Source organism: Besnoitia besnoiti, chromosome VI (assembly GCF_002563875.1).
Source record: "Besnoitia besnoiti strain Bb-Ger1 chromosome VI, whole genome shotgun sequence".
Classification (NCBI taxonomy): Eukaryota; Apicomplexa; class Conoidasida; order Eucoccidiorida; family Sarcocystidae; genus Besnoitia; species Besnoitia besnoiti.
In genome coordinates, this window is record NC_042361.1 from 3,452,784 (window position 1) to 3,475,804 (window position 23,021).

The 23,021-nt window shown below is 60.5% G+C and overlaps 3 protein-coding genes across 3 annotated transcripts; 2 read left to right on the forward strand and 1 right to left on the reverse strand.

Moving 5' to 3' along the window:
• Positions 1-433: 433 nt before the first annotated feature.
• On the forward strand, positions 434-15,500 carry BESB_068930 (uncharacterized protein; the record flags this gene model as incomplete). The annotated part of the gene is made up of 12 exons (XM_029365286.1): positions 434-462; positions 1,883-4,316; positions 4,713-6,938; positions 7,324-7,707; positions 8,040-8,522; positions 8,924-9,375; positions 10,008-11,637; positions 12,052-12,189; positions 12,621-12,707; positions 13,271-13,663; positions 14,095-14,371; positions 14,860-15,500. 12 exons carry the CDS (start codon positions 434-436, stop codon positions 15,498-15,500), a joined length of 9,174 nt encoding a protein of 3,057 aa, XP_029218869.1.
• Positions 15,501-16,958: 1,458 nt separating this feature from the next.
• Positions 16,959-19,408, reverse strand: BESB_068940 (RAP domain-containing protein; the record flags this gene model as incomplete). Its single annotated transcript, XM_029365287.1, has 4 exons — positions 16,959-17,729; positions 17,929-18,031; positions 18,293-18,449; positions 18,850-19,408. 4 exons carry the CDS (start codon positions 19,406-19,408, stop codon positions 16,959-16,961), a joined length of 1,590 nt encoding a protein of 529 aa, XP_029218870.1.
• A 59-nt stretch (positions 19,409-19,467) lies between these two features.
• BESB_068950 (peptidyl-prolyl cis-trans isomerase, FKBP-type domain-containing protein) lies at positions 19,468-22,738 on the forward strand (the record flags this gene model as incomplete). The annotated part of the gene is made up of 4 exons (XM_029365288.1): positions 19,468-19,523; positions 20,033-20,139; positions 21,235-21,503; positions 21,863-22,738. 4 exons carry the CDS (start codon positions 19,468-19,470, stop codon positions 22,736-22,738), a joined length of 1,308 nt encoding a protein of 435 aa, XP_029218871.1.
• Positions 22,739-23,021: the final 283 nt, after the last annotated feature.

Consider the following 23,021-nt stretch of genomic DNA (forward strand, 5'->3'; position numbering starts at 1 on the left):
TTCGATACAGGGTGGGTGATGCGGGTTGATATCTGTGCGATGTGGTGCCCGCTCTGCAAGGAAAAACCTTCTCCTGCTGTGAAGAACTGCAGTGGACAAACAACTCAGGGGTTACCCGCCTTCGGTTCTTCTGCTCGTCGACCTCGTCGAGGTTGGGCAGAAGCGAAGCAGCTGACACAAGCTGTTGAACACAACAGAGTATCAGGTGCTGCTACGGTTACTTTAGCCTTGAAGTTTCACCCGGTTTATGGAGGACAGATATTGAATTCTCGTGCTTCTACGAACTGCTGCAGATGATCTGTGGTGGTGCAGCATCAGCCACAACGTTGAAAAAAGAGGCCATTAGTGCGTTGTCTTGGAATCTTGAGGCACGAAGGAACGTCAGCGACTCGGTCGATGCAAAAGTCTCGGGGATAGTCTCCTTGGGTGGCGTATGCTCCACAGATCATCGTTGCGCATACAGTACGCGGATATAGGGATGCGTTAAGCTCCTATTGTATGTCTGAGCTGATCAGTGCCAGCAGGACAGCGATGATAACAGATGCTTTGCAATGCATATGTGTTTCTCGACCACTGCTGTTAATAAACAAGCGTATCTTCTGCCCTATGAGGTAGCCCAAAGTCATCTTCAGGCTGGATCGCTTGCGCTGAGCCGAGAACAAACAGCTTCCGAGAGGCATGCCCTGCCTGCGGATATCACGGACAAGACGTCGGGTAAACATCGTGTGCCGCACACACCACGCGTTTTTCGGTCGGGCCGCTGGCTGATGCCTTGGTTGAGCGCAGGGTTGCAGATCACGAGGACCTGCTCACAGACAACGGCGTCCGCGCGAGAAAGCCAAACATGCACAGGCGCATGCAAATCGAATGTCTCTGGAGACACGAGGCCTTCGAGCTATTTTGCATTCTAGATTCGGGGACAAGAACTGCTGTACCCAAGGAATAACGCAATGGGTCTTACATTTTGCAATGAAGTCGTCCGTATCTCCTTTCCCAGTGACATGTGACAGAGTCGAGCGACTCCTCTAAGTCCCCGTATCTCTGCATGCGCTTGGATCCTCGTGGCCCTCCAGCATTCGTGGATTCTACGGCATGATTCGTGGCTGACAGCGGCTCCTTGTCAGCCACTGACGCGTTTTATGATTTCCGTAGCGAGATCCACGCCAGGGGTCTAACTACGTCGCGTTGACCCGCCACCATCATGGTGGCGACAACAAGACACTGAAACAGAGAGCGGACCCACGCTTAGTCGGTCAAGTGGCAGAACCACCGGCGTACGCCAACTCTCCACTGAATGTGGAGTGAACGCGGAGTTATTTAAGCATGGTAGGGAAGAAGGCGGTTCGTCGGACACCCCGTCGCACTGGACAGGTGTGCAGACCCGTCAAATAATGGGTGTGTATTCAACTGGTACTCGAGGCTACGATATAGTACCTTTCATACGGTGTCTTGTTTCTCATTTTTTACCCACTGGTCCCCAAAATGCCGACTGGATTCTCAGATCGTCTGCTGCAATCGGTGCTGCCACTGCGGGGGCGGCCTCCTGAACTCCCCAGCTCACTCCCTCTTCTCTCACTCCGCGTCGGGGTCCAGTCACAGACCTTCCTCTCTCTTGGCTCCACGCCGTTGTTCATGCATGTCTCCTTTCTAGTCTCCTGTGCCCTTGTTCTCCTCCTTAATTGTTTCCTTTGTAACTCCTCGGCTAAGCCGTCCCCCCCCCTTCGCGTCCTCTTGGGATTCTACGGCGTACTCGCTGCCTGTACTTGGTCGTCTTCTGCTTTTTCATCTCCACCTCGCACGTCGACGGAAGGAACACCAGCTGCATAGCTGAGGTCTCTCCGCATCGGGTTTCTTCCGGCGCCTGCGCCACCCCCACCCACAGGCTCGAGATTCCCCCGGCGGGCCGTCACAAGCGTCTCAGTCAACAGCCTCAATCGGCTCTGCTTGCAGGCGGTCTTCTGGCGCCCGCCCTCCCGTCGTCAGTGTTTTCCGTGTTCTCGCCAGACGCATCTCCGTCGCATCCGGCTGACCTGGCGACAACGGCTGGACAGGCACACAGCCAGGTCTTCTGCTCCGCGAAGACGCTCGCGTGCGCAGTTGCCGATTCACGGCGCACACAGGCAAACTCTCAGCGTGACGCCCGTGGACTCGACGTAACGAACACCGGAAAACTCGATCAGTGCTTGCCAGGGCCGCCGGGTAGATGTGGCTGTCTCTGTTTTCTCGCGGTCGGAGGAGACAAGTCATTCCTGGCTGGTCGCTTCGGGGTGCCGGCGCGGAGACGCCGGGGACTTTCGGCTTTTCTGAGTAGCCCACATGTGCGCCGGCGGTCTTCAGAGCTGCGTGCGGCGCGTCCGTGGCTGGCCTCGGCCTGTGCGCCCGCAGTTCGCGCCGCGTTTGCAGAAGTGAAGGACGAGTCGAATGCATTGTCGTGGGGGCCTGAGAGCCTGCGTATAACCGATGCGCGAGGTCTGATAAAGCCGGTGTCGTGGTGTCGAGCCGCGCCATACTCATTCCTCTCGGCGGCTGGGTCTCCGTCGCCGCCGTCGGCGTTGGCGGCTGGTCGGCGAGACCTAGCGTCAACATGCAGCCTCGCAAATCCGCTGGGGAAACCGCGAAGCGAATGGTCGACTTGTCGGGTGCACTCGACGCGCGAAACTCAGGCAGCGCCGCCATCGGCCTCCGTGCTTTCCGTTCCGCCTGCCGCCTCGCCTCCTGAGGCGTCGGATTCCGCCCTGTTTGCCGCCGCCGCTCCTTTGCCGTCTCACGCTCCGCCTCAGTCGGAGCCCTCACCGCATGCGCCTGGTTCGCCGGTCGCAGCCAACCGCGCTCAGTTGTTTGAGCTCCTCACATATCTCGAAGATGCCGCTGCTAGAGCTGCGGCAGCTGTAACGCGCGCGGCAGCTGCGACGCGCGGCGAGCAAACCGCCCAAAGCCGTGAGGAACCAGCCTCCGCCGACGGTGACCAGGCCCCGGGCAGCAGCGGGCAGCCCCCCATGTCTCCGCAAGAGCTTCTCCTGGGACTTGCGGCGCTGGCGCAGTTGACTCTTGAGCGTGGCGAAACAGCGTTTTTGTCTGATGGAAGGCCAGCGCCGACCGATGGGGCTGACAGCCTCGCATCATTCCAGCACCGCCTCAACGAGCTTCGCAAGCGTCTCGTCGCCCTGGAACGCTACGCCGCGAGCGCAGCGGCAGCGGCGACTCCGCCACCGCTGTCGCAGGCGCTGCCAGAGTCCCAGACGGCGGGCAACGCTGGGACGGGGATAGTTCCCCCCCACGCAGTTGGTGGACCTGTGAACGTGTACGTGGAGTACGTGCTTTTCCTGATCCCTATGTGGGAGCAACGCAGAGAACGCTTGACGCGCGTGACGGCTTGTCGCGACAAAGGCCGGGAGGAGCGAGAGGCCTCCGCGCTGCACGCTCTTCGGGAGTTACGGTCGCTGTTGCGTACTCTGCAGGAGGTCCAAGAAGCGCACAAGCTGCGCCACCTCTTCGTCAAATATCTCGGGATGATGCAGCAGGCCTCTGCGACAACGCCTGAAAGAGCCACGCACGGCGCCACGACAGAAGCAACCGAAGCACGGAGAAGGAACAACGCAGGCCAGACCGGTCAGGACCACGGTACAGACATCCTGTGCCGGATACGTGCCTTCGTGGAACACGGGCGGCGCCTGCTGGGTAACTCCGACAAGGGCATCGCCACGACAGAGGAAGCAGCACAGAAGCCGAAAAAGGCCCGCGAGAAGCTCTCGAGAGAACGAGGAGACAGCCGCCGCGAGCGGACGCCTGCGTCTCCAGGCGGCAGCGGGGGACACGCGGCCGAGCGTCTGGGTTACCATGCCGTCCTCCAGCCTTCTCCTCCGCTGTGTCCGTCTGAGTTGCGGCGCATCGCCCTCGACCTTCTCGAGCTAGGACTTCGTACGCCTCACGTCGAGAGAGAACTGGAACAGCTTCGGGCGTTCACACGCCGCAACGCCCCGGATCCAGCGTTTGACTCTTGCGGAGACTTCGGCGAATACGACCCCGGAGCTGAGGGCTCTTCCGCTGCATCTCCGCCGCGGCCCGCAGATGCATCCGACGCTTCCGATGCGTGGGCGCACGCCGAACGAGACCTCCAGTTTGTTCTGTTGCGCAGCTACGCAAGAGAGGGCCGCTGGCGAGAAGCTTCGAAGAAGTTGGCGCTCCTCGTTCAACTTTTTGCCTCGACCTCTGCGCGTGAACGCGCAGAGAAACAATACGACGAACAGGAGACCTGGGAGAGGACTCTCTACGCCGCGTCGGCGCTGGTGGTGGAGGCATGCGCTGAGAAAGAACAGGTATCTTGTGACAAGACGCTCCTGTATCTTGGTCTGCGTTTTGGCCTCCATTCTCGATTGCGTTCGCGGCACCTTCCAGTTTTGACCAGGCCCTGTACCTTCGTGTGTTTGCTTTGCACTTGCTGTGCCACGGATCCCGTTGCGGGGGCGGCACGAGCCTCTTGGCTGACTGCGTCTGCAGACAGCGATTCCTTCAGGGATAGAGAGACGACTGCAAGTCCCCGAGGGAGTGCTTGCGAGCGAGCAAGCTCCGCCGGGCGCGGTAACCCTCTTCCCTCCTGGCAGCTGGAGACACTGCGTCGCGCCGGCGGAGTAGTTGTATCTGATTCCTGCTGTGGGCGTCACGCAGGGTCACGCCCACTTCGTTTTTGCTTTTCGTGTGTGTGGCGTGCCCAGTACGTCGCAGCTGCTCAGGCTCTGGCTCTGCTTCCGTCCTCCATGCGCCAGCCGCCCGCGACTCTCCTTCTCCCTTCTTCGTCTTCGTCGCCCTCGCCGACTGTCGCCGCTTCACTTCTGCCTCTTGAGCCTTCGCCTTTACTTCCGCTTTCTCTCTCGCTGGGCCACGCACTGCGCCGGCAGCTGCGCGAGCGCCTGCATGCATGTCCTGCTTCTCCTTGGACTTCCGTCTCAGCCCGAGCCGCTGCAGCGGCGGCGTCGGATCTTTCGCTGGCGGCCTCGCCTCTGCAGTTTTCGGCGACGTCCTGTCGTTCGCTTCTTCGCAACGAAACATTCGATGCCTTGCGACAGCAGTCTCGGGGCGAGAAAGCAACGCACGCGCAGCGCACCCTCCTGGATCGCGTCCTCCTTTCTCCCTCGGCTCGCCAGACGGTTCCGCTTCTCGACGCGCTGCGGTTCGTTCTCCTGAAACTCAGAGGGTGGATCGACGCCGTCAAGAAGGATCAGGCTGCTGCGGGGGGAATCGCACGAGGCGCCTCCGGTGACCCGGGGGCAGTGGCGCAGAGCAGGGCGCACGAGGACGCTGACAGCACATCGTCTGAAATTGACTTGGACACCCAGATGCGCACTAAAGACGCGAACGCGTTGCTGTCCTCAGATGCGTTTGTAAAGAGAGTGGAAGGTGAGGTCGGAGCCTTAGAGGACTTTCTCGCCACTGCGGAGTTGCATCTCGGCTCGCACCCCGAACCGCAGATTGCGCAGGATAAGCGAGAGGCTCCCGATGAGAGCGCGAGCGTGCCGTCGGAGGCCCCTGATGAACGCGGGGAAGGACACGAGGCCGCCGGCCCTCTAGAAGCGGCTGTGGAACGTCTGGATCTATTTCTAGAATCACAGGCTGCCGTCCGCCAGAGACGGAAGGCCGTGGACGTGTATCAGGAAAACGGCGTGCATGAGCAGAGCCCTGAATGGACTCTGCGAATGCTGCGGCAAGCTTCAGACATTCGCGAGCTGCCGCGGCTCGTGCAGGCTCTGGTGCAGAAGACAGAGGACGATCCCGCTGTCTCGGATGGGGAGTCACCGGACGGCATGAAACGAAGGCGCAGGCACGCTGTGTCGCCGACCCATATGCAATTTGCAACCCTTGAGGCGCTGCGTTTGTTCCATGAACGCCCCACTGGCAATGAGTCTCAGTCGGGAGACCAAGGTTCAGCGAAGGACGTGGAAGAAGCTGGCCTAGAGTCCCTCGACGACCTCCTCCATGGCCTGCTTCCCGACTATAGGCTGCCGCTGCATGCGAGGTCGCGGCGGTCTGCGCCGGCTTCGCAACAGCAGCTGGGAAGCGAGTGGAGCGACGACCTCCAGGTGACCGTGGGCTTCGTGGATACCGCAATTTCGCTTGCGTCGCTTGGCCAGTTTTCGAGACTCCACCGGTTCCTCTTTTCGCTGCCTCGGCAGCCCTTCGACCTGTCACAGCTCATGATGCCCCCTTCGTCCCCTGTGTCAGTTGCGGCGAACCGGCCCTCGTCTCTGGCCTCGCTCTCTGCGTCGTCACTGGTGCCTGCGCTGTCACCGGGCCTCCCGCTTCACCTGCTACCCAAGCTCGCGGCGGTGCTGACGCTCTTGTCGTGCTACAAAGCGAACGCCGGTTCTCCCAGTCAGACAGGCCGCTTTGCCGACGCTGGGAGATTTCTTGTCTTTGCTGTCAACATCGTGCGTGATACCCCCGAGCTCCTCAGCCTCTCGCCGGAACTGCAGACATATCTCCCTGCGTCGCTCTCTTTCTTCGTTGCGCACGTTCGCCACGCGCTGCAAACAGCCGCGGCTGGGTCGGCGCCGCCTCTGTTTGACCTTGAACGCGGGAAGCAAACAAAGGCGTTGAGCAGCGCCAGAGAATCAGACATCACGCAGGAGACCTCGCCGGCGCTCGCAGCGGCTCTAAGCGCGATAAACGAGATGGAGAGAAGGGAGCCGGAGCGAGCAAGAGACGAGATCGAGGACGCGATACAGAAGGGAAACCGCATGGCGGTCTTCGCGAAGATCCTCGAGCTGGTTGTGGCCGTGCGGGGGCAGACACGGAGGCTGATGGAGACTCTGAGCTGCGACGGGGAAGGCGTCGGCGAGGCTGGGCGACGAGGCGGAGGAGAATGCACCAGACCTAGAGCGCGACGGGACAACGATCGTGTCTTGGCGAGAGAAAGGCGACGAATTGTCACAGTATATTGCCAGGTACGCGAGCCGGGCCAGACTTCCACAATGCCTCTGCCTCTCCGGTCTGCAACTGTTTGCAGCTCAACGCATTGACTCGCAGGTGCCTGCGTGCACCTCACTCCGGTCACAGTTGCGTAGACATTCAGGTAGTGCTATGTTGCTTCGTGTGTCGTTCGCTGGGGCCGGGTTCCCGATACACATGCCAGTGTGCCTGATTCACAAGACTTCGAGAGAGGGATTCATAGGGAGCGACTCGGTAACTATCTCAAGCAGGGATGCTTGTCCTTCCGATCTAGCCAGCCTTTGATGGATGGCCGAACCGCAGCGATGGTGGGCCGCCTCAGAAGCTGCGAACTCATTTCTATTTTCGTGTGCCTACGGGGGCGCTCGTGCGACTGAGCAGGTGTTGAGGGCCCTTCAGAGCGACGGCTCCTACCCACTTGCCCTGGCGGAACTTCTCTTCGCCGAGCTTCGCATTTGCGATCTGAAGACGCAAAACCGTCACCTGCTGCGGTCGCCGTCCTCCGCGTCCGTGGCACGAGGTGACTCGAGCTCACTACAGCGTTCCTCAGGCCCGCCGTCGTTCCTCTCACGCGCCTACGTAGCCGCCTTGCGAGGGTTTTCAGCCTTCACGTCCGCGGCCGACAGTCTAGCTGCTGCCCCTGGCGAGAGGCGCCGTGGGTCGCTAGCTGCGGAAGGAGGCGCGGAAGCTGCAATGGAGATTCTGGAACTCATGGAAGACACTGGGGTAGATCTGCACGCGGCGGCCTTCGCTGCGGCCCTCAAGGTAAGGATACCTCAGAGCTAGCACATGGGAGGGACCCTTCGCAGGAGAGAGTGAGGCAGTGAGACAACCAGGTTGGAGACACGTTGAGAATGGGGGGGGGGGGGGGGCACGGCGGACAAAGGACGAGACAGAAAGGGCGGTTGAGGATGGTTAGTATACGCCACACCCTACTAGGCTTTGGCTTCGCTCTGGCGTGCGCATTTTCTAGGCTCATCGGGAAGAGGGGGGAGGGTGGGAGGCGGTTCGTCTCGCGTGGCGATCCAAGGCGGCGGTTTGTTTCAGCCGAAGCTGGATTGTGGCTCCGCTGGCTGAGTTTGCGCGGCTCCTCTCAGGCAACTAGCAAGCGCGCCTCGCCGTCGTTTTTCCCTGCCTTCTTTGGACGGCGGAGGTCCTCGCCACTGGTCGACACGCTGCTGCTCATCCACCGGATGACCCGGGCGCACGCGTGTCTGCCTGACGTCCGCTGCTTCAACTACGCCGTCGCGTCCGCAGCCCGCCAGAGCTACCTGCCTTCCTCTTCTCACTGGCTGGCGCCGCCTGCGGCCTTTCCACGGGCAGGCGAGACTGCGGCGCAGCCTGCCGAGGCCTCGCAGTTTGTGGCGTGGGCAAGCGGCGCGAACGGGAGGACGGCTGACCGAGGAGACGCCACTGATGCAGAAGACGCGGCGGAGGCCCAGGACGAAACAGCGCTTGCCCAGAGCGGCGACGACGGCGCTGTCGCTGCAGAGTGGCTCCTGAGGGAAATGATGAGGACGAAAGATCACGCCAAACCCAACGCGGTGACGCTCACTACTGCGTTAGATGCATTCAAGAAGGTACGCGGCATACAGTCATGACGGGAGCGCCTCCCCACAGCTTCCTGTTAGTGTTCGTTCGTCCTTAGCGCAGATCAGGGACGCACCACAAACCACGCATCTCTACACCTAGCGACTTGCATTTCGGCAAGTTAGCATATTAATATATACATATATATCCATAAAGAGAACGCATTCTGAGCGCGGACTGTGCGCTTGTCAACATGCATGTATGCTCACGTATTGAGGCGGCAGATGTCTGCAGATGTGGAGAAGGTTGCTCAAGGACTGGAGTTACTCCTTCCCTGCCTGGCGCATGCACTGCACCTGCCCTCATGCCGACGGTTCGCTTCTCGTGTCGACTCATCCGATGAACTCTAAGAAATGTTTCGTGTGTTTGTTGCGACCTGAATTTGCCACAGGCGGGCATGGCTCCTTCGCCACTCCTTCAGTCGCTGATTCCCGAAGAGCCGTCGCTTGCGGCCTCAGCGCTGAGTGCCCTCTCGGGCGGCGACGACGCCTCGCCCGCGTCCTTCTCTTCTAATTCCTCTTCCCAAGCCGACGCCACGCAGGCGGGAACGTCGCGTTCTCTGGCGTCACCCTCGGCCTCTCTGCCCGCGCGAGACGCCACGAAAGCTGTGAGGGTGATCGACACGCCGCTGCTAAACGCCCTGCTCCGGTGCCAAGCCGAGTGGGGGGATGTTGAGACAGCTGAGAAGCTCTTCCTCGCGCATCTGCGCAGCCTCCAGATGTTTCACTCTGGGCAAAACGCCTTCGACCAAAAGTCCGCGCGCCTCGGGCGCCCCGACGAAGACTCCTTTCAGGCGCTTCTCTTCGCGGCAAACAAAGCGGCCAGCCCGCAGAAGGCCGAGCAGTAAGCGTACAGTTGACAGGTTCCCTGGCAAAGGCGTTCGATGTCAGTCGTGGGACGAGGGCCAGAAGCCCCGATTCGCACCGCAGCTGTGCAGGGTCGACATATTTTTTCCGAGTGGGCACTGAGCTCGGTGCTTCACTGGCTCAAGCCTGCATGCCTATATCCATGCACTATCTGTGAACGCAACATGCCTAGCTTGCACGTGATCCCAGTAGTCAGGCGATACGCGAATCTCTACGCAGCATCGCTTGGTAGAAATCGCTGCTTCATACTCAGTGCCTACAGTTGAAGTTCCGTGTCACTTCGGCGCGCGCGTAGGGCCATGCCGGATGTCTCTATGTCACGATATCCACGATTCGAGGGTCCTGCGTGGCGTCAGCGACGAGTGGATGTGTCTCCCTCTCAAGAGAGGCGAAGACCAGAGCCACACTCTTTGCAATATCGGGGGTGCTCGTACCGCACCACCGAGCGTCGTGTGCTGGAGCCCGCCGGTCGGAGCTGTCAGACATCTGGCGAAGGCATCCGGGTTGATGTGTATGGCTGCGCTAATGTGTAGGCACTCCCGGGTTTCTGTGTGCAGGGTCTCCGTTGCACTGGCCGCTGCGCGTTCTCTCGTCTGTTTTGGCTTTCAGATTTCTGCGGCTCCAGACTCTCTACCAAGTGCCCCTCCGCATTCAGCAGTGGAACGAGCTTCTCAAGGCGTACGCGGCTCGGCTGCGCGAGATAGCGGAGGGGAAGACTGCGCCACGCAGGCCGCCCGCGAGGATTCAGGGTTGCTCGGATCTTTTTCGGATTTCCTCGCTGGCTGGCCTAACAGACGCTCCCGCGCAGGACGCGAAGCAGCCTGGGGTCGCGGGAGAGACGCGGGGAGACGACGGTGGCGAGCCAGCGACGGAGGAAGAGGTGCGGCGGTTGGTAGATCGGCTCATCGAGATCTACGCCTCGCTCAAGGCCTCTGGGCCTTCCCCGGATGTGCGGACGCTCTCTGTCTTGAATCGTGCTTTCTCCGCCGCTGCGGCCGCCGTACGGGCCCTGGGTGACGCTGACGCGCCAGAAGATGCAGAGCCACGCGACTTGAACGCACGTGGAGAAATGTCACGAGATGCAGAGCAACAGGCGCCACGGGAGCAGGCGGCGGCTCCTGCGCCGGGCTCGACCCTGGCCTCGCTCCTGTCGAGAATCGCACAGACGTCTCGAGAAGTCGCAAATGACTACGCATCGACGCTCGTTTCGCGGCGTGAGCCAGCGGCCGACTTGCGCCCGTCTTCCCCCTCGTCTTTCCAGTCCGCATCTGGCGCGACGTCGCAGGGTGGGCTTTCCTCCTTCAGGCCTTGGATTTTCGGCGAAGCCATGCGGAGTGCGCACCTGGCGTTCGACCACCGTGCCGTCATCAACATTTTTCTCGACTCCCTTCTCCCCGTCCGGACGCGGCTGCTGCGCAGGGACGCGAGAGGAGACAGCCGAAGCGAGGCGCCGACGCCGGGAGCCTCGAAGAACCGGAGGGGCGAGGTGGGGGGAAGCGGAGGGCTGCGCGTCTCTGCAGAGACGCCAGCGCCCGCGACCAGTGCCGCCGAGGAACTGGAGGGAGCCGAAGACAGAGAGGAGGGAGCGGATCTCACAAAATGTGCAGAAGAGGAAGCCAGCGGATCGGCGGATGACGCAGAGGAAAGCGAGGAACGTGAGGGAGAGGGAGAAGAAGACGACGCGCGTCGCCGACTGCCTCTGCCGGTCTCGATCGGACAAGTCCTGATCCAGGGGCTGGAGGGCGTTGCGGCAGAGAGATTAGACATCCTGCGCTTTTCAGAAAAGAAAAAACGAGAGCGGAAACGCGTTCTCGAGGACCTCGGCGTGTCCGGATGGGAGAAAAGCAAGAAGGAACAGGAGAGGGACGAACGCATTCAACGGTTAACTTCGCTGATGAAGCGAGGGTTCGCTGCCCTAAGGCGCGAGTGGCCCCGTCTTGCCCCCGACCTCGAGGAGACACTGTGGGGTTTCGAAGAGACACTCGACAGTGCCGAAGAAGGGGGCGCCGAGGAACAACGCGACGGCCGGGCGGAAGGAGCCGGCGCACTGTACGAGAGGCACAGAGGAGAAAGCCAAGCGAGCGAACACTTAGGAGCGGGGGGAGAGGGAAAGGAAACGAGCCGGATTCTTCTTGCGCGGTTGCCTCGAGGTCTTTTCAATATGCCCGATGGCGACGACAGGAAAACGTACCACAGGAACCAGAACGCCGCTAGAGCCACTCCGGAGGAGCAGACATGCGTAAGCGCGGACATCTGCAAATGCCGTCCTTTATATATATATGTAGTGAACGCCGTATGATCAAGTGTGGGTGGATTTCTAGGCGTCGTCTGAAACGATGTCTGGCTCAGGAGCATGCACGCTATAGGAAAGTAGCCACTTTATGAGCAGTTCTCAGTGGCTACAAATACACGTACATATGCAGCGCTTCTCCTTGCCTAGTCTCGTCTGTCTTGCTTTCTACGCGCCACGTCGACACCCATGGCATTCGGTGTCGCCATCGCTGTTCTGCCTCTCTCTCCATGTTTGCGCATATATATATATATTCATTTGCGTGAAAGTGCTGGCTTCAGTACAGACTAGACGCGGCAGCACATCTGTTACTCGTCCATTGATTGATTTGACTTTCACCGCTCGTCTTCATGTAAGTCGCAGAGGGCGGATGATGACACACAGGCGAGTTCCGACTCGCAGGAGAGCGGCAGCGCAGAGGAGCGAGCCATTGCATGGAAGCAGAAGAAAGTCGCGCTCGCTCCCGGGTTTGCGGCCAAACGAAGCCTGCTCAGCGAACTCGTGAGTCCCATACACCAATACATGTCTGTATTCCTGTTTATATTTCTCAAAACGGTTGCTGCGTTGAGCAATGCCCCCCTCTCGTAGTATACCCCCCCACCATTCTAGTGCCGAATGTGCTAGAAGTAGCGCCAGGCAGCTAGGAGTGAGTTGCATATCTGCGGGCATACTCGCGGGCATCTGCAGGCAGGCTTTCGGTGACGGACCGCAAGCATTCTGCCGTGTGACTGGACTGACGTTGGCCATACAGTGTAGACGAGTGTGCCAATACTGATATATATATATATATATATATTATATTGTCGGGAAGTCGAGTGAAGGTCTCTCGCGTTGGTCGTTGCCAAGCTCTGTAAGGAGCCGCTTATCTGTCTCATTCTGCCTTGCTTGTGTCTCCTATGTGTTTTGTCTCTGTGGCTCTTTGGCTTTTTCAGCGGAGAGCGAACTCCTTTCAGGATGCCTTGTCTGCCGCCCGCCGCCTGTGGCTCCTACGCCAGCAACATCCTGGCCTTTCCCTCGGGGTAAGCAATGACCCTCGATCCGTCGCCGTTTACGCGTATCCAGATTCGCGCCTTTTCCCCTCGTGCGCGTTCGCGTCGTCATCGCCTGAGAAGTTAGCGCCCATTCGTTTCGTCTGATCGTCGCCGCGCATGTGTCTTTCGCTTTCCGCGTCTTCTGCCAGCGCGGGCGAAGCGTGTATGCCGGCCAACACGGATCTGCGTCTTGCGCCCGGCTTGTGTATCTTTCGGCGTCGTGCCTGGCGTTAATGCTTTCTATTCATTCTTCGCGCCGGAGTGGAACCTCGCGTCGCGCGTCCCTCCCTTGCCACACTTTTCTTCTCTTGGTCCTGCCTGTGCGGCATCCGTTCTTCCGCTACTCACGACTTCCTTCTGAGCTTTCGAGTTGCCTTGGCGCGGGTGGGACACCCAGTTTTTGGTGTGGGGTAAACGAAATTGCATGCAGCACCTGCCTCCAAGTGGTATTCGCCATCCAGCCGTGGCATTGCCTGCAATTTCTTCGCCATGCTCTAATCCTGGTTTTTACCCGTGTAGAGGTGCCGCGTACTTCCGTTTTTGCACCTCAGCCTGGCGACGAAGCCGTCGTGTTCCGAAGCCTCGTCCGACAAGCAGGTCGACCGGTGGAGGCGCTTTGTGCATTCCGCCTGATAAACGGAGAAGACGCCGACAACGCCGCGAAGCCTTCGCCTCTGTCTTCGCCGAACGGAGCGCCGGCTCTCGCGTCCTGCACGCTGTCAACTTCTTCGCCTTCTTCCGCTTCATTTTTTTCCTCTGCGAACTCCACAAACTCTGCGCATAACGGTTCTCTCAGCTCGGCGCCATCTTCCGCGGCGTACCACTCGCCTGCTGGCGCCCCGCTTCCACGTGGCCTCCTGCAAGAGGCGCTTCGTTCGGCACTCCGACAGTCGCGCGTGGGGGCCGGCGACTTGGTGGCTGAAGTGCTCCCCTTTCTTGTCGAGGTGAGAGAAGGCGCGCACATTCGAAGTCAGTCAGATTCTCGCGAGCGATGAAACAGAGACACCTGTTTTACAGCGCCGGCATGGCCCGTGCGGCACAGGACAGACGCAGATCATCTCATAGTGCCTTCGTGAATCTTTCAAAGATAGACACACACACAAGGGTGGGGTCGCGACGTGTCTGGCAGCCTGTCCATGAGACGCACTGTGAGGCCGCCGCGGTCGCCCCAGACCCACAAATCGAAACAGGGAGGAGGAGGCAGCGACTGTGCAGCGGAGACGAGCGCGGCCGCGTAGCCACGTATCTGGCCTCCGCCCTGCGCCGCGTCCTTCACATGCCGCTGTAGACGCTCTGATAGTGTCTCCAGTCCCGGCGCTGTCTTCGTCTGTTTTTCTGACGCATTGTCATTGCTTGCGCGGGCTTGCATTGACAGGCCCCGTACTCCGCACACGCGCTGCTGACGCCTGCGCTCGCTCTGGAGGCCCTCGAGGTCTTGGGGGGCCCCACATTGGAGACAGCGCGAGCGGCAGACCAGCGCGAAGAGGCGGAACGGCGCAAGCGCGACAGCCGCGCGATTCTCGCCTTCGTGCAGAAATTCAAGCAGGCGCTGCGGGTGCGGCAGCATGGAGAAGCAGGAAAGACCGAGGCAGCGCGAGAGATCGGCCGCGAGGACCTGGAGGAAGCCGCCATCAAGGCCCTTGGCGAACGAGGTGAGCGTTGAGCACGCGCGACAATCGGACGCGACTCGCAGACACAGACAAATTCGGAGTGTACAACAGGCCGACGCCAAGATACGGCTCATGCACGCAGGCGAGCGACCGGCACGGAGAGCTGAAACCATGGGAGCGAAGACAATCTGATATGTAACTCCGTTCGTGGTCATCAAAAGGCCATGAGCTGCACACGACCTGCTTGACCACGCCCTACCGACTGTCTTGCGGCGAGTCCGCGGAACCCGCGGCTTCTGTTTACGAGTCGCCCCTTTGCTCACGCTGAGGTGGACGCGCCGGCGATGAGCACGCGCCTCCATGTGGATGTTGCGGCCCTGCACACCCGTGTAAGTCTTGTTCCACCTTTTTTTGCTTTATAGAATTGTACGGTGTCCAGTGCGCGGGACTCCGCCTCAAGCGTGCGGTATTTCTCCCGTTCAGCTCCCAAGTTGGCCTTTCGCGTTCTCCGACTTCCTTTGGTCTCGCAGGTGGTTGGCGCGAGGCGATAGCGCTTCTTCTCGAGCGTCTGTCTGCGTCGCCTCCGCCACCTGTCTGGTGGGAAGCCGCGGTGCTCGCCGCAGAGCGCGGCAAGCAGCCGGAGGTCGCGAAGGCATTGCGGCGGCTCACGCGCTTCAAATACGCGGTGAAGCGGGTCGCGAAACCCCCGCCGCCCACGCCTGAGAGCCTGATCGAGAAGGCGAAGGCTCTGCTGGCTGAGGAGCTCGAGCAGGAGAAAGAACGCGAGAGAGAGCTCGCCAGGATTCGCCGAGAGATGGGCCGCGAACTCGCATTTGGCGTCGAGGGCGCGCCGGCGAAACCGAGCCCATCCGCGAAGAAGCAGAAGCGGCACAGGAAGTGCGAAAGAGAGTCGGAAGACGACGCGGAGAGTGCATATCCAAGCGACGAGGATGAGGGAGAGGAGGAGGACGATGAGCTGCTAGAGGGAGGAGTGCGCAGTCCATTTGGCGAAGAGGTCGCAAGATACTCCGTCGTCTATAAACTTGAAAATCTCCTCAGCGTCAAGGAGGAAGAAGAAGACCCACAGCTACTCTACGGCAAGAAACCAAAGCGGAACAAAGCGAAGCCGCGATCCAAACGGCAGGAATACGAAGACGACGGTAGCTTGTGATAAACGCAGTCTCTGAAACACGCTGCCAGACGCCTCAGGGCAGCGCCGGGCCTCCTGAACTTCAGGTGCCACGTTTCGCTCCCAGCTGTGAGATCAGCCTTTGTCTCGTTTCGCGGCCAAAACTACCAGGTGCTCCCACGTGGCTTCGGTTTCTCTATTTCTACATTTCCGAATGTATTTGGTTCGAGGTTCTGCGCTTTCCGCTTCTTCTGTCGCACTTTTAAAGTTTTGGTGTCTTCTCAGTCCGGGCTGCCAGTGCTCGCGCCCGGCTTAGTGTCTACGAACGAAAGGCTAGGGAGTTAGTTTCCACTCGCTCTCTCCTTCAAGTCTTTGGCTCCTTGGCAGCCTCGGCCGCCACTGCGGCGGCCTGACCCCCGTTTGTTTCTCTCGGTTGCCGCAGACAAGGACAGTTGGGTGACAGTCTGCTTTCACTACTGCCACGATAGGCGAGTCATATGTGTGTTTCGTCGACGAGCGAATCGAGTTCCAAACTCAACTGCTGACGAAGAGAAACAGCTTGCGCAGGCAGGAGCATTTCAGAGTTGCTTCGTTTACTTCCCCGTAGCTCCGCGAGTGCTCGCCAACAGCTGGCAGGCGCCGGATCTACCGTCGTCGTGTGTGCGCGGGCTGGCGCTCTCCTTTCGGGAGCGACCTGGCTCACTGTTATGCTGTGGAGAAACCGCATGTCACTCCCCACAGAACCCGATCTTTGGCCAGTCGGCAAGATGGGATAGACAGTTCGACAGGATCCTGCGGAAGTCGCGGTCACGCATGCCACTAGAGGGCCGCTGTACAGGTTGACCGAATAGACGCCGAGACGCTCCTCGCTCGGCGACGCAGTAGAGACAAAAGTTATTACTCGTATGGAAGCGTGAAGTGCACAGAGCGATCGAGGTTTGACAAAGCTCTAGACGCGCAGAGGAATGCGGAGACTCGAGAAGGAAAGAGTGGAAGAACTCGCACGCTCATTCCGAAAGTGACGGAGGCCAAAGCTCAGTGAAACTGAGAACCCTACACAGCTGTCCCGTGAGGGGCTTAGTCCAGTGGATGCTTAGAGCCCCATTCCAAGTCAGCAGACTGAAAGCTGCTCCAAAAATACATCGTCAGCGAGGCTGGCGGAACGGCAAGCGAAACCGATCCAAGTAGAAGACACACCGACATACAGAGACAAACGCTGCCGAACGCTTGAGGGCTGAGCCAAGCGAAAAGCTGCGCGAGACATAGAATAGGGGCAAAGTAGCGAGCGAGGACGGCGAAAACACGAGTTACCAAAACCACGTTTCCTCGCGTAGTCTGCAGTCCGCGCTTACGGAAGCACAGAGGATCACGTCGCATGCTTGCAGCCCACAGACGCACGGGCAAACCAGGCTTCCACGAACTCCCATACCATCCTTCGCGTCGCTCCCAACCTTTCCCACACATGGGTCTCTCTAGGGCTCGCACTGCCGCTGGCCTCGCTCACTGTGTGCGGCCTGCGGGCGCGTCCGCAGAGTCTCCGTCAGCAGCAGGCCCTTTCTTGCCGGTCTCCTGCTCGAGGCTCTTGAGCTTGGCTAGCATCTTCGCGAGCTCGTCTTGTTGCCGCTTGATCTGCGCAATCGTCTCCTCGACGCTGTCGCCCGTCGCAGGGGCGGAAGTTGGCTGCTCCGTCGAGGCAGTTGCAGCTGCCGCGAACGCTCCGCTCGGCGCGGCGGGCGCATTGGGCGTCGGCGCGGCAGAGGGGAACGCAGGCGGAGGGAACGGCGCGGACGGCTGGTAGGCGGGGTACCCTGGATGGAAACTGGGAGACCCCGGCTGCACCGCGGGCGCGTAGGCCGGCGGGCGGAAGGCAGGCGGGCGCGCCAGCGCGCTTCCCACCGCGTGCCCAGGATGCTGCGGAGCATACGGAGGCGGAGGACCCTGCGAGTATCCGTGCTGGGGCGGGTAGGGCGCTCCATACGCGCCGCTGCGCTCGCGCGGAGGGAGGTCTCGCCGCGGTAAGTCGCCCTCGCGCTCGTGGCGCGGACGTGCTCGCCAGGCCTCGCCGGCAGCCGTGCTCACGCCCTCATCAGGCGAGGCTATGCGCATGGCGGGTTGCGCCGAGGGGTGCGGAGGAGGTGGGGGAGGCGGAGCAGCCGAAAAAGGGGCGGCGGCAGAAGATTCCGCGGAGGGATGAGAAGGCGGCGGCACTCGGGTCGCGGGTTCGAGGCCAGCCGCGCGCCGCGCCTCCTCTTCGTACTGCTGCCTCAGCACCTGGGCACAATGCAGCAACATTGCAACTCATCACCAGACGCTGCCTACATGCACGCGAAAAAAAGGCATCACGACGAAGACCCCCGCCACGGAGGCCGGGGGAGACCCTCCAGCGCGGCAAGACAGGGAGAAAGCCACGGCACCTGGAAGCTGGCAACGCGGGCGGCCTTGGAATTAAGCGAGGCGGAGACGTCCGTACCTTCATGCGTTCGTTGTAAAATTTCTCGTCTTCAGGATCTAGCCACTCGGTCGGCTCCTCCATCAACTTGCGACGCATATACTCTTCGCGTTCCTTCTGCCCTCTGCGCACAATCGATACCGCAGGCGCTAGTCGGCTCAGCTTCGCAGCTGAGGCGTCTCAACCCTCCAGCCGGTTCCTCTACCGCCCTGCACCGCATATCTGAATACGAAGCAAGAACTTCAATTATGCACGCCGGCCATGTACCTGACTGTGCGGACCCCCCCCCCCCCCCCCCCCCCCCCCGACCAGGAAGCGCTTTAGCACTCGTAGGCGGATACACATCTGTACGTATGAAGCATTGGTGGCTGCAGGTGCTTCTCACCGGAGCCTTCTCCACTCAAAATACGGAACGTGGAGGACTTTGTAGCCCATGCGCGTGAGCAGCCGATGCTTCAGCTTGGTGTAGGCCGTGTAGCGTGTGCTGTTGGCGTAGAAGTGAGTGGGGCCGTCGACCTCGATGGCAATCGGCCGCGCCGCGCCTGCGAGAAAACCCCGAGAGACAATCTGCAGATCGAGAGCGAGCGATGCATCTGTGATGGAGGCATCGCCCAGGCCAAGCCCGACTCGACGCGTCTGAGACTGGAGGCCCTTCCCTGTCTCCGACGACCCCGAGGAACGAGCGAGGGATGCGTAAAGGCAGCGAACGTAACCCCCAGGGGACAGACGAGAGAGCGTCTAAGGCCTCCCAGACACGAAGACTCCGACTCAAAAAGGCGCGGCGCGGCGATCGCTGCCACGCACGCGCAAGGAACGCGCAGAAGCTGAATGCGCTCCAGCAGCCCGCTGTGATGGCTGTGTGGTTCGCCCCTCGAGGAGCTGCCTGAGCGCACTGCCTCCCTCTGCGGTCCTGCCGTGTCTCTCTGGCCTTCTGCGGCGCACCTGTCGGGACGTTGCCGTCCGCGTCGACGAGGGGGCCGCTGAGTCTCTGCGTGAGTTCCTTGATGAGTTGCTCCTTCTCAGCGACTTGCTGCGGACTCAGACGCTCTTCGCCGCCATCGAAGATCAGCGGGAAGTCTGTCGGTTTGCCCTCCTTCGCGCGCTTCTCGCCCTCGTCCCCCGCGGTAGGGGCGCCCGTTGAGAAGCTGCAGCTGCCGAGACACCTGAGGCGCGGCTCTACACGCTCGAGCGCCGCGCGCGCCGCAGAACCCAGACACGCCCCAGCGGAGGCGGAGAGCTGCGCAGCGGAAGACGAGACAGACGCGACGCTTTGCGAGGCGAACGAGCACTGAGGGGAGAGGCGCGCAGGGCCTCGAGAGACCTTGTGAGAGAGAGAAGAAGGGTCGCCGGCGGCGAGAATCGCAGGCAGGCGCGAACTCGAGAACGGCGGAGAGGAGAGGGCGAAGGGCAAGCGTGCGCTGGACGGCGCAGAGGCGCGGAGACGAGGAGACGCGAGCGACGGAAGGCCCAGGCGGAGAGCTGAACCTGCTGAAGACGCCATCTTGAAGACAAGAGGAAACAAAGAAGTAGGCCGCCGTATAAGAAACGTTAAAAGCAAAGATGAAGCGCGAACGGCGAGAGAGCGAGGGAGACCGCGCGAACGAGGAGGGACAGGCGTAAGCTACCACTCGCAAAAAACGCCGACTTCACTCCTCACTCTAGGACGATGGAAAGCCCAGCACCCCTCTCATAGTCCTTTCCTCTTTCTTTCAACGAGTTTAGACCCCTGCTCATTCAGCATTTGCAGGGTTGTGAATTGAAGGGTTTGTGTCTGCTTCGCGAGCAGGTTCTGCGCAGTTGCGCGGAAAAGCCCTGGAAACCTCGATCCGCGCATGCATCGCCCCAGGCAGCCACGGCACACACGCAGATGGTCGCTTGTCCCGCGAAACTTTCTTCTTCTACCAATATCTGTCTAACTCACCTCCGACGGGCACACTCAAGGGCTCGAGCGGCCTCAACGAGAGTAGTATCTTCACTCGCCTTCCGCGCCGCGTGCTGCCGGCTCCAGTCTCGTGACAGGCGACCGCGGCGACTTTGCGGCCGCCGACACTTCCCACACAAACAGCGCCGATTCGCGCGTTTCTCTTGTCTCCGGTGTCTCGCTTTCTGTGTTGGGTTGCCACAGCGCCGAGGGAACGACTTACGTCCTCTATACATTCTTCGGCTCCGTTTTCCGACTCAAGGACGAAGGAGAGCTCGCGCGAGAAGGCGAGCAAGCGTTTCGAGTGACAGGTGAGACCGAGTCTTGCAGCAGCCGTGCAGATGTCGGCGGGTTCGCGATGCTCTAAGAAGGCTCGTACCACGCCGTTTGGATTCAGAGACATTGAACTCAATAAGAGACTGCGACTGTATGCGTTATTCAGATTTCGAACTCTTCGGGTTCAAGATTTTCGCCACGAAGTCTCTGGGACACGCAGCGCACTATGTCGGTAGACTTGCAATCGCGCTCAGCGGGCGCGCGAGATCGAATGAATTCAAGTCTGCAGAGGCAATAAGGGCGAGGGAATGTGTACAATGAGAAGAATAGTCAGGCAGCAAAAGAGAGCACTGCAAAGAAAAGGATATGGAGGACAGAGTGGACCGCTGGTCTCGAGTGGAATGCGTCATCATTCCAGGGGCACTGCGAAGAACAGAGCCATTTTTTCCGGCTGTTTACTTTTTCGTGGTGTTTTTTCCCGTGTTCTTCGCAGCGCCAGAGGCGAGCCGAAACACTGCGAGAGCAGAACTGTCTCCGAGGAAAGCCACATACCACGATGGCGTTGTGGGGTGAGGACTCATGCGCAGGATTTGCAAGAGAACAAAAATTCTAGCTTCGTCTGTGGGCAGCCTCCCAGCCTGGACGTCTCCGTTGGAGTTTTGCTATTACTCCACTCGTCTGTCGTGCTTGTCACTTCCACTCGCACGCCGTGCGGTTCCCTATCTGTCTGGGCAGGAAGGAATCTCTCTAGTCAGCGGTTTATTTGACCTACCTTATGTATATGAATGTTTTCCACACAGTTACGCATCGAGGTGCTTAGAGTGATAGAATCTCTGAACCCAGCTCGTCTCGTCTCATCTGCGGCGCATCACGCTTTGGCGTGTGCCTTTCGTCGGCTGAGTTTCCATTTTGGCAGAGCTTGCTGCGATGGGAGCCGCAACATATATCTTGTTTTTTTTTGTCGTGTAGAACGCAGCACCACATGTCAGAAGGCGCCCTCGCGTAATGCCGGAGCCTTGTAGAGCCTGAGACCAGGCTCAGGCGCGGGAGGGGTTGATTGGCGTTTGGGTGTGTGTGTTTTTTTTCTATGGATATCCATTTTCTCCCCCTGGTCTGTTTCGTTCTCGCAGGTCCCGTTCTTGTGCCTTCGGCCTCTTCGCCGTTTTCTTTCAATGCCGAGCAGGGCCGTTTGTGCTTCACGGGCGCGCTCTTGGTTCCGCTGAGCCTGACAGGGAAGGCGAAGCGGAGCAAACAAAGTGCAAGGAAGGGCAGCGACGCCGCCCTCCCGCCTCCGCCGCGGGTGCTTCTGAGCGTCCGCACTCTCCGCAGAGGGACAGCGACGCCGCTCATGATCCTTGATGAAAACTGCATGCAAGGCAGATGCAAGATTTTGTTCGAGGTAAGCCAGGCGCGTGTAAACGGAATGCTCTCTCTCAGCGGGCGTCCAGCTGGCGCACATCAGAGGAACCCACCCCTCCCCCGCCCCCCCCCCTCCGCAGGAGTGTCGTGGACGGCTTTCTCGCTGCTGGAGCCTAAGCCAAGGCCGGCGTGTGTCGGCTCCCGCCGTTTTTCCTTCTCGAAATTCGTCGTGTAAGTCTCGGCTTGGCTTTGCTCGGTTATGTTTGGTCGCCTGTTTGGCTTCTGCCTCTTGCACTCGTGTGGGCGTTGCGTGCCGCGTTTTTCAACTCCCTTCCTTCGCGTCTCCGCCCGCTATCGCCGCATGATCGCTATCGCGTGTTTTGCTGCTTCGCCTCTCAGGAAGACGCACAATTTTCGCTGACGGTCCTGCCGCCTTCCGCCGAGAGCAGCGCGACGGCCTGGGGCGTCCAGCTCCTCGGCGACAATGCGCCTCACCCCTGTTCGTGCTGTGACATGAGCGGCGACGAGGAAGAGGAGGAAGAAGCCGAGGGAAAGAAGCGAAAGAGGCACGCGGACGACGCCGCGTCAGCGAGCAGTGACGAGGAGGCGCCAGAGCTGGTGCCCGCGGCCGCCACTTCGAAGGGCGCGCCTCTCCTGGTCGCCAAGCCGTCCGGCTCAGTCGCTGCGCAGCCTTCGCTGGCTGCGCAGCTGTCGCCCTCTGGACGGAAGAAGCGGAAGCTCGGCGCAGAGGAGAAGGCGAAGCCGGCCGCGAATAAGGCCGCCCAGGCGCCGAGCGGGAAGGAGCAGCAGAAGCAGGCGAAGCCGAGCGAGGCGCAGAAGGCCAGGCAGCAGCACCAGCAGGCAGCTGCCGTGGCGCCGAAAGCCGTAACGCAGAAGCCCGCGGGCGCGCCAGGCGCCGTGAGCGTCGGCAGCCGTGTCGCGCTGCCTTCGGGTGTGTCCTACGAAGTCACTGGGCTCCCGTCGAAGAGTGCGGGCGGCAAGGAGACAGCTAGCCACGGCGACCGCGTGTCGGTGCAGTACAAGGGCCTGCTGGCCAAGTCGCTCCGGCGCTTCGACAGCGGCCGCATCAAGTTCGTCCTCGGCAGAGGCGAAGTGATCAAGGGCATGGAGCTGGGCGTGAAGGGCATGCGCCTGGGCGAGTCCCGACGCATCCTCATCCCCAGCGCACTCGGGTACGGAAAGCGCGGCGCGCCTCCGACCATTCCCCCCCACAGCGATCTCATCTTCGAAGTCCGCCTCATGACTCTAGGCTGAGGCGACTCCGCCGCGGGCACGCAAGCCTGAACGACCAAGAGTCAAAAAGAGCTCTGGAAAAGCGCCACGGAAAGCGGAGCAAGGTGAGCGCGAGCGTCGCCCTTGTTTTGTGGAGGCGACGGGGAGCAGGAATGAGGAGGCTCGCGACGCCTGCTCAAAGTTGGTCGAGGCTTCGTGGATCTCGCCCAGATTTAGGTGTTCCGCGCGAGGCACAGCCCCGTGAGGTCACTTTTGACCTCTTGTCCGGGCGCTGCGCCTCGCCTGCTACGCCGTTTTATGATAC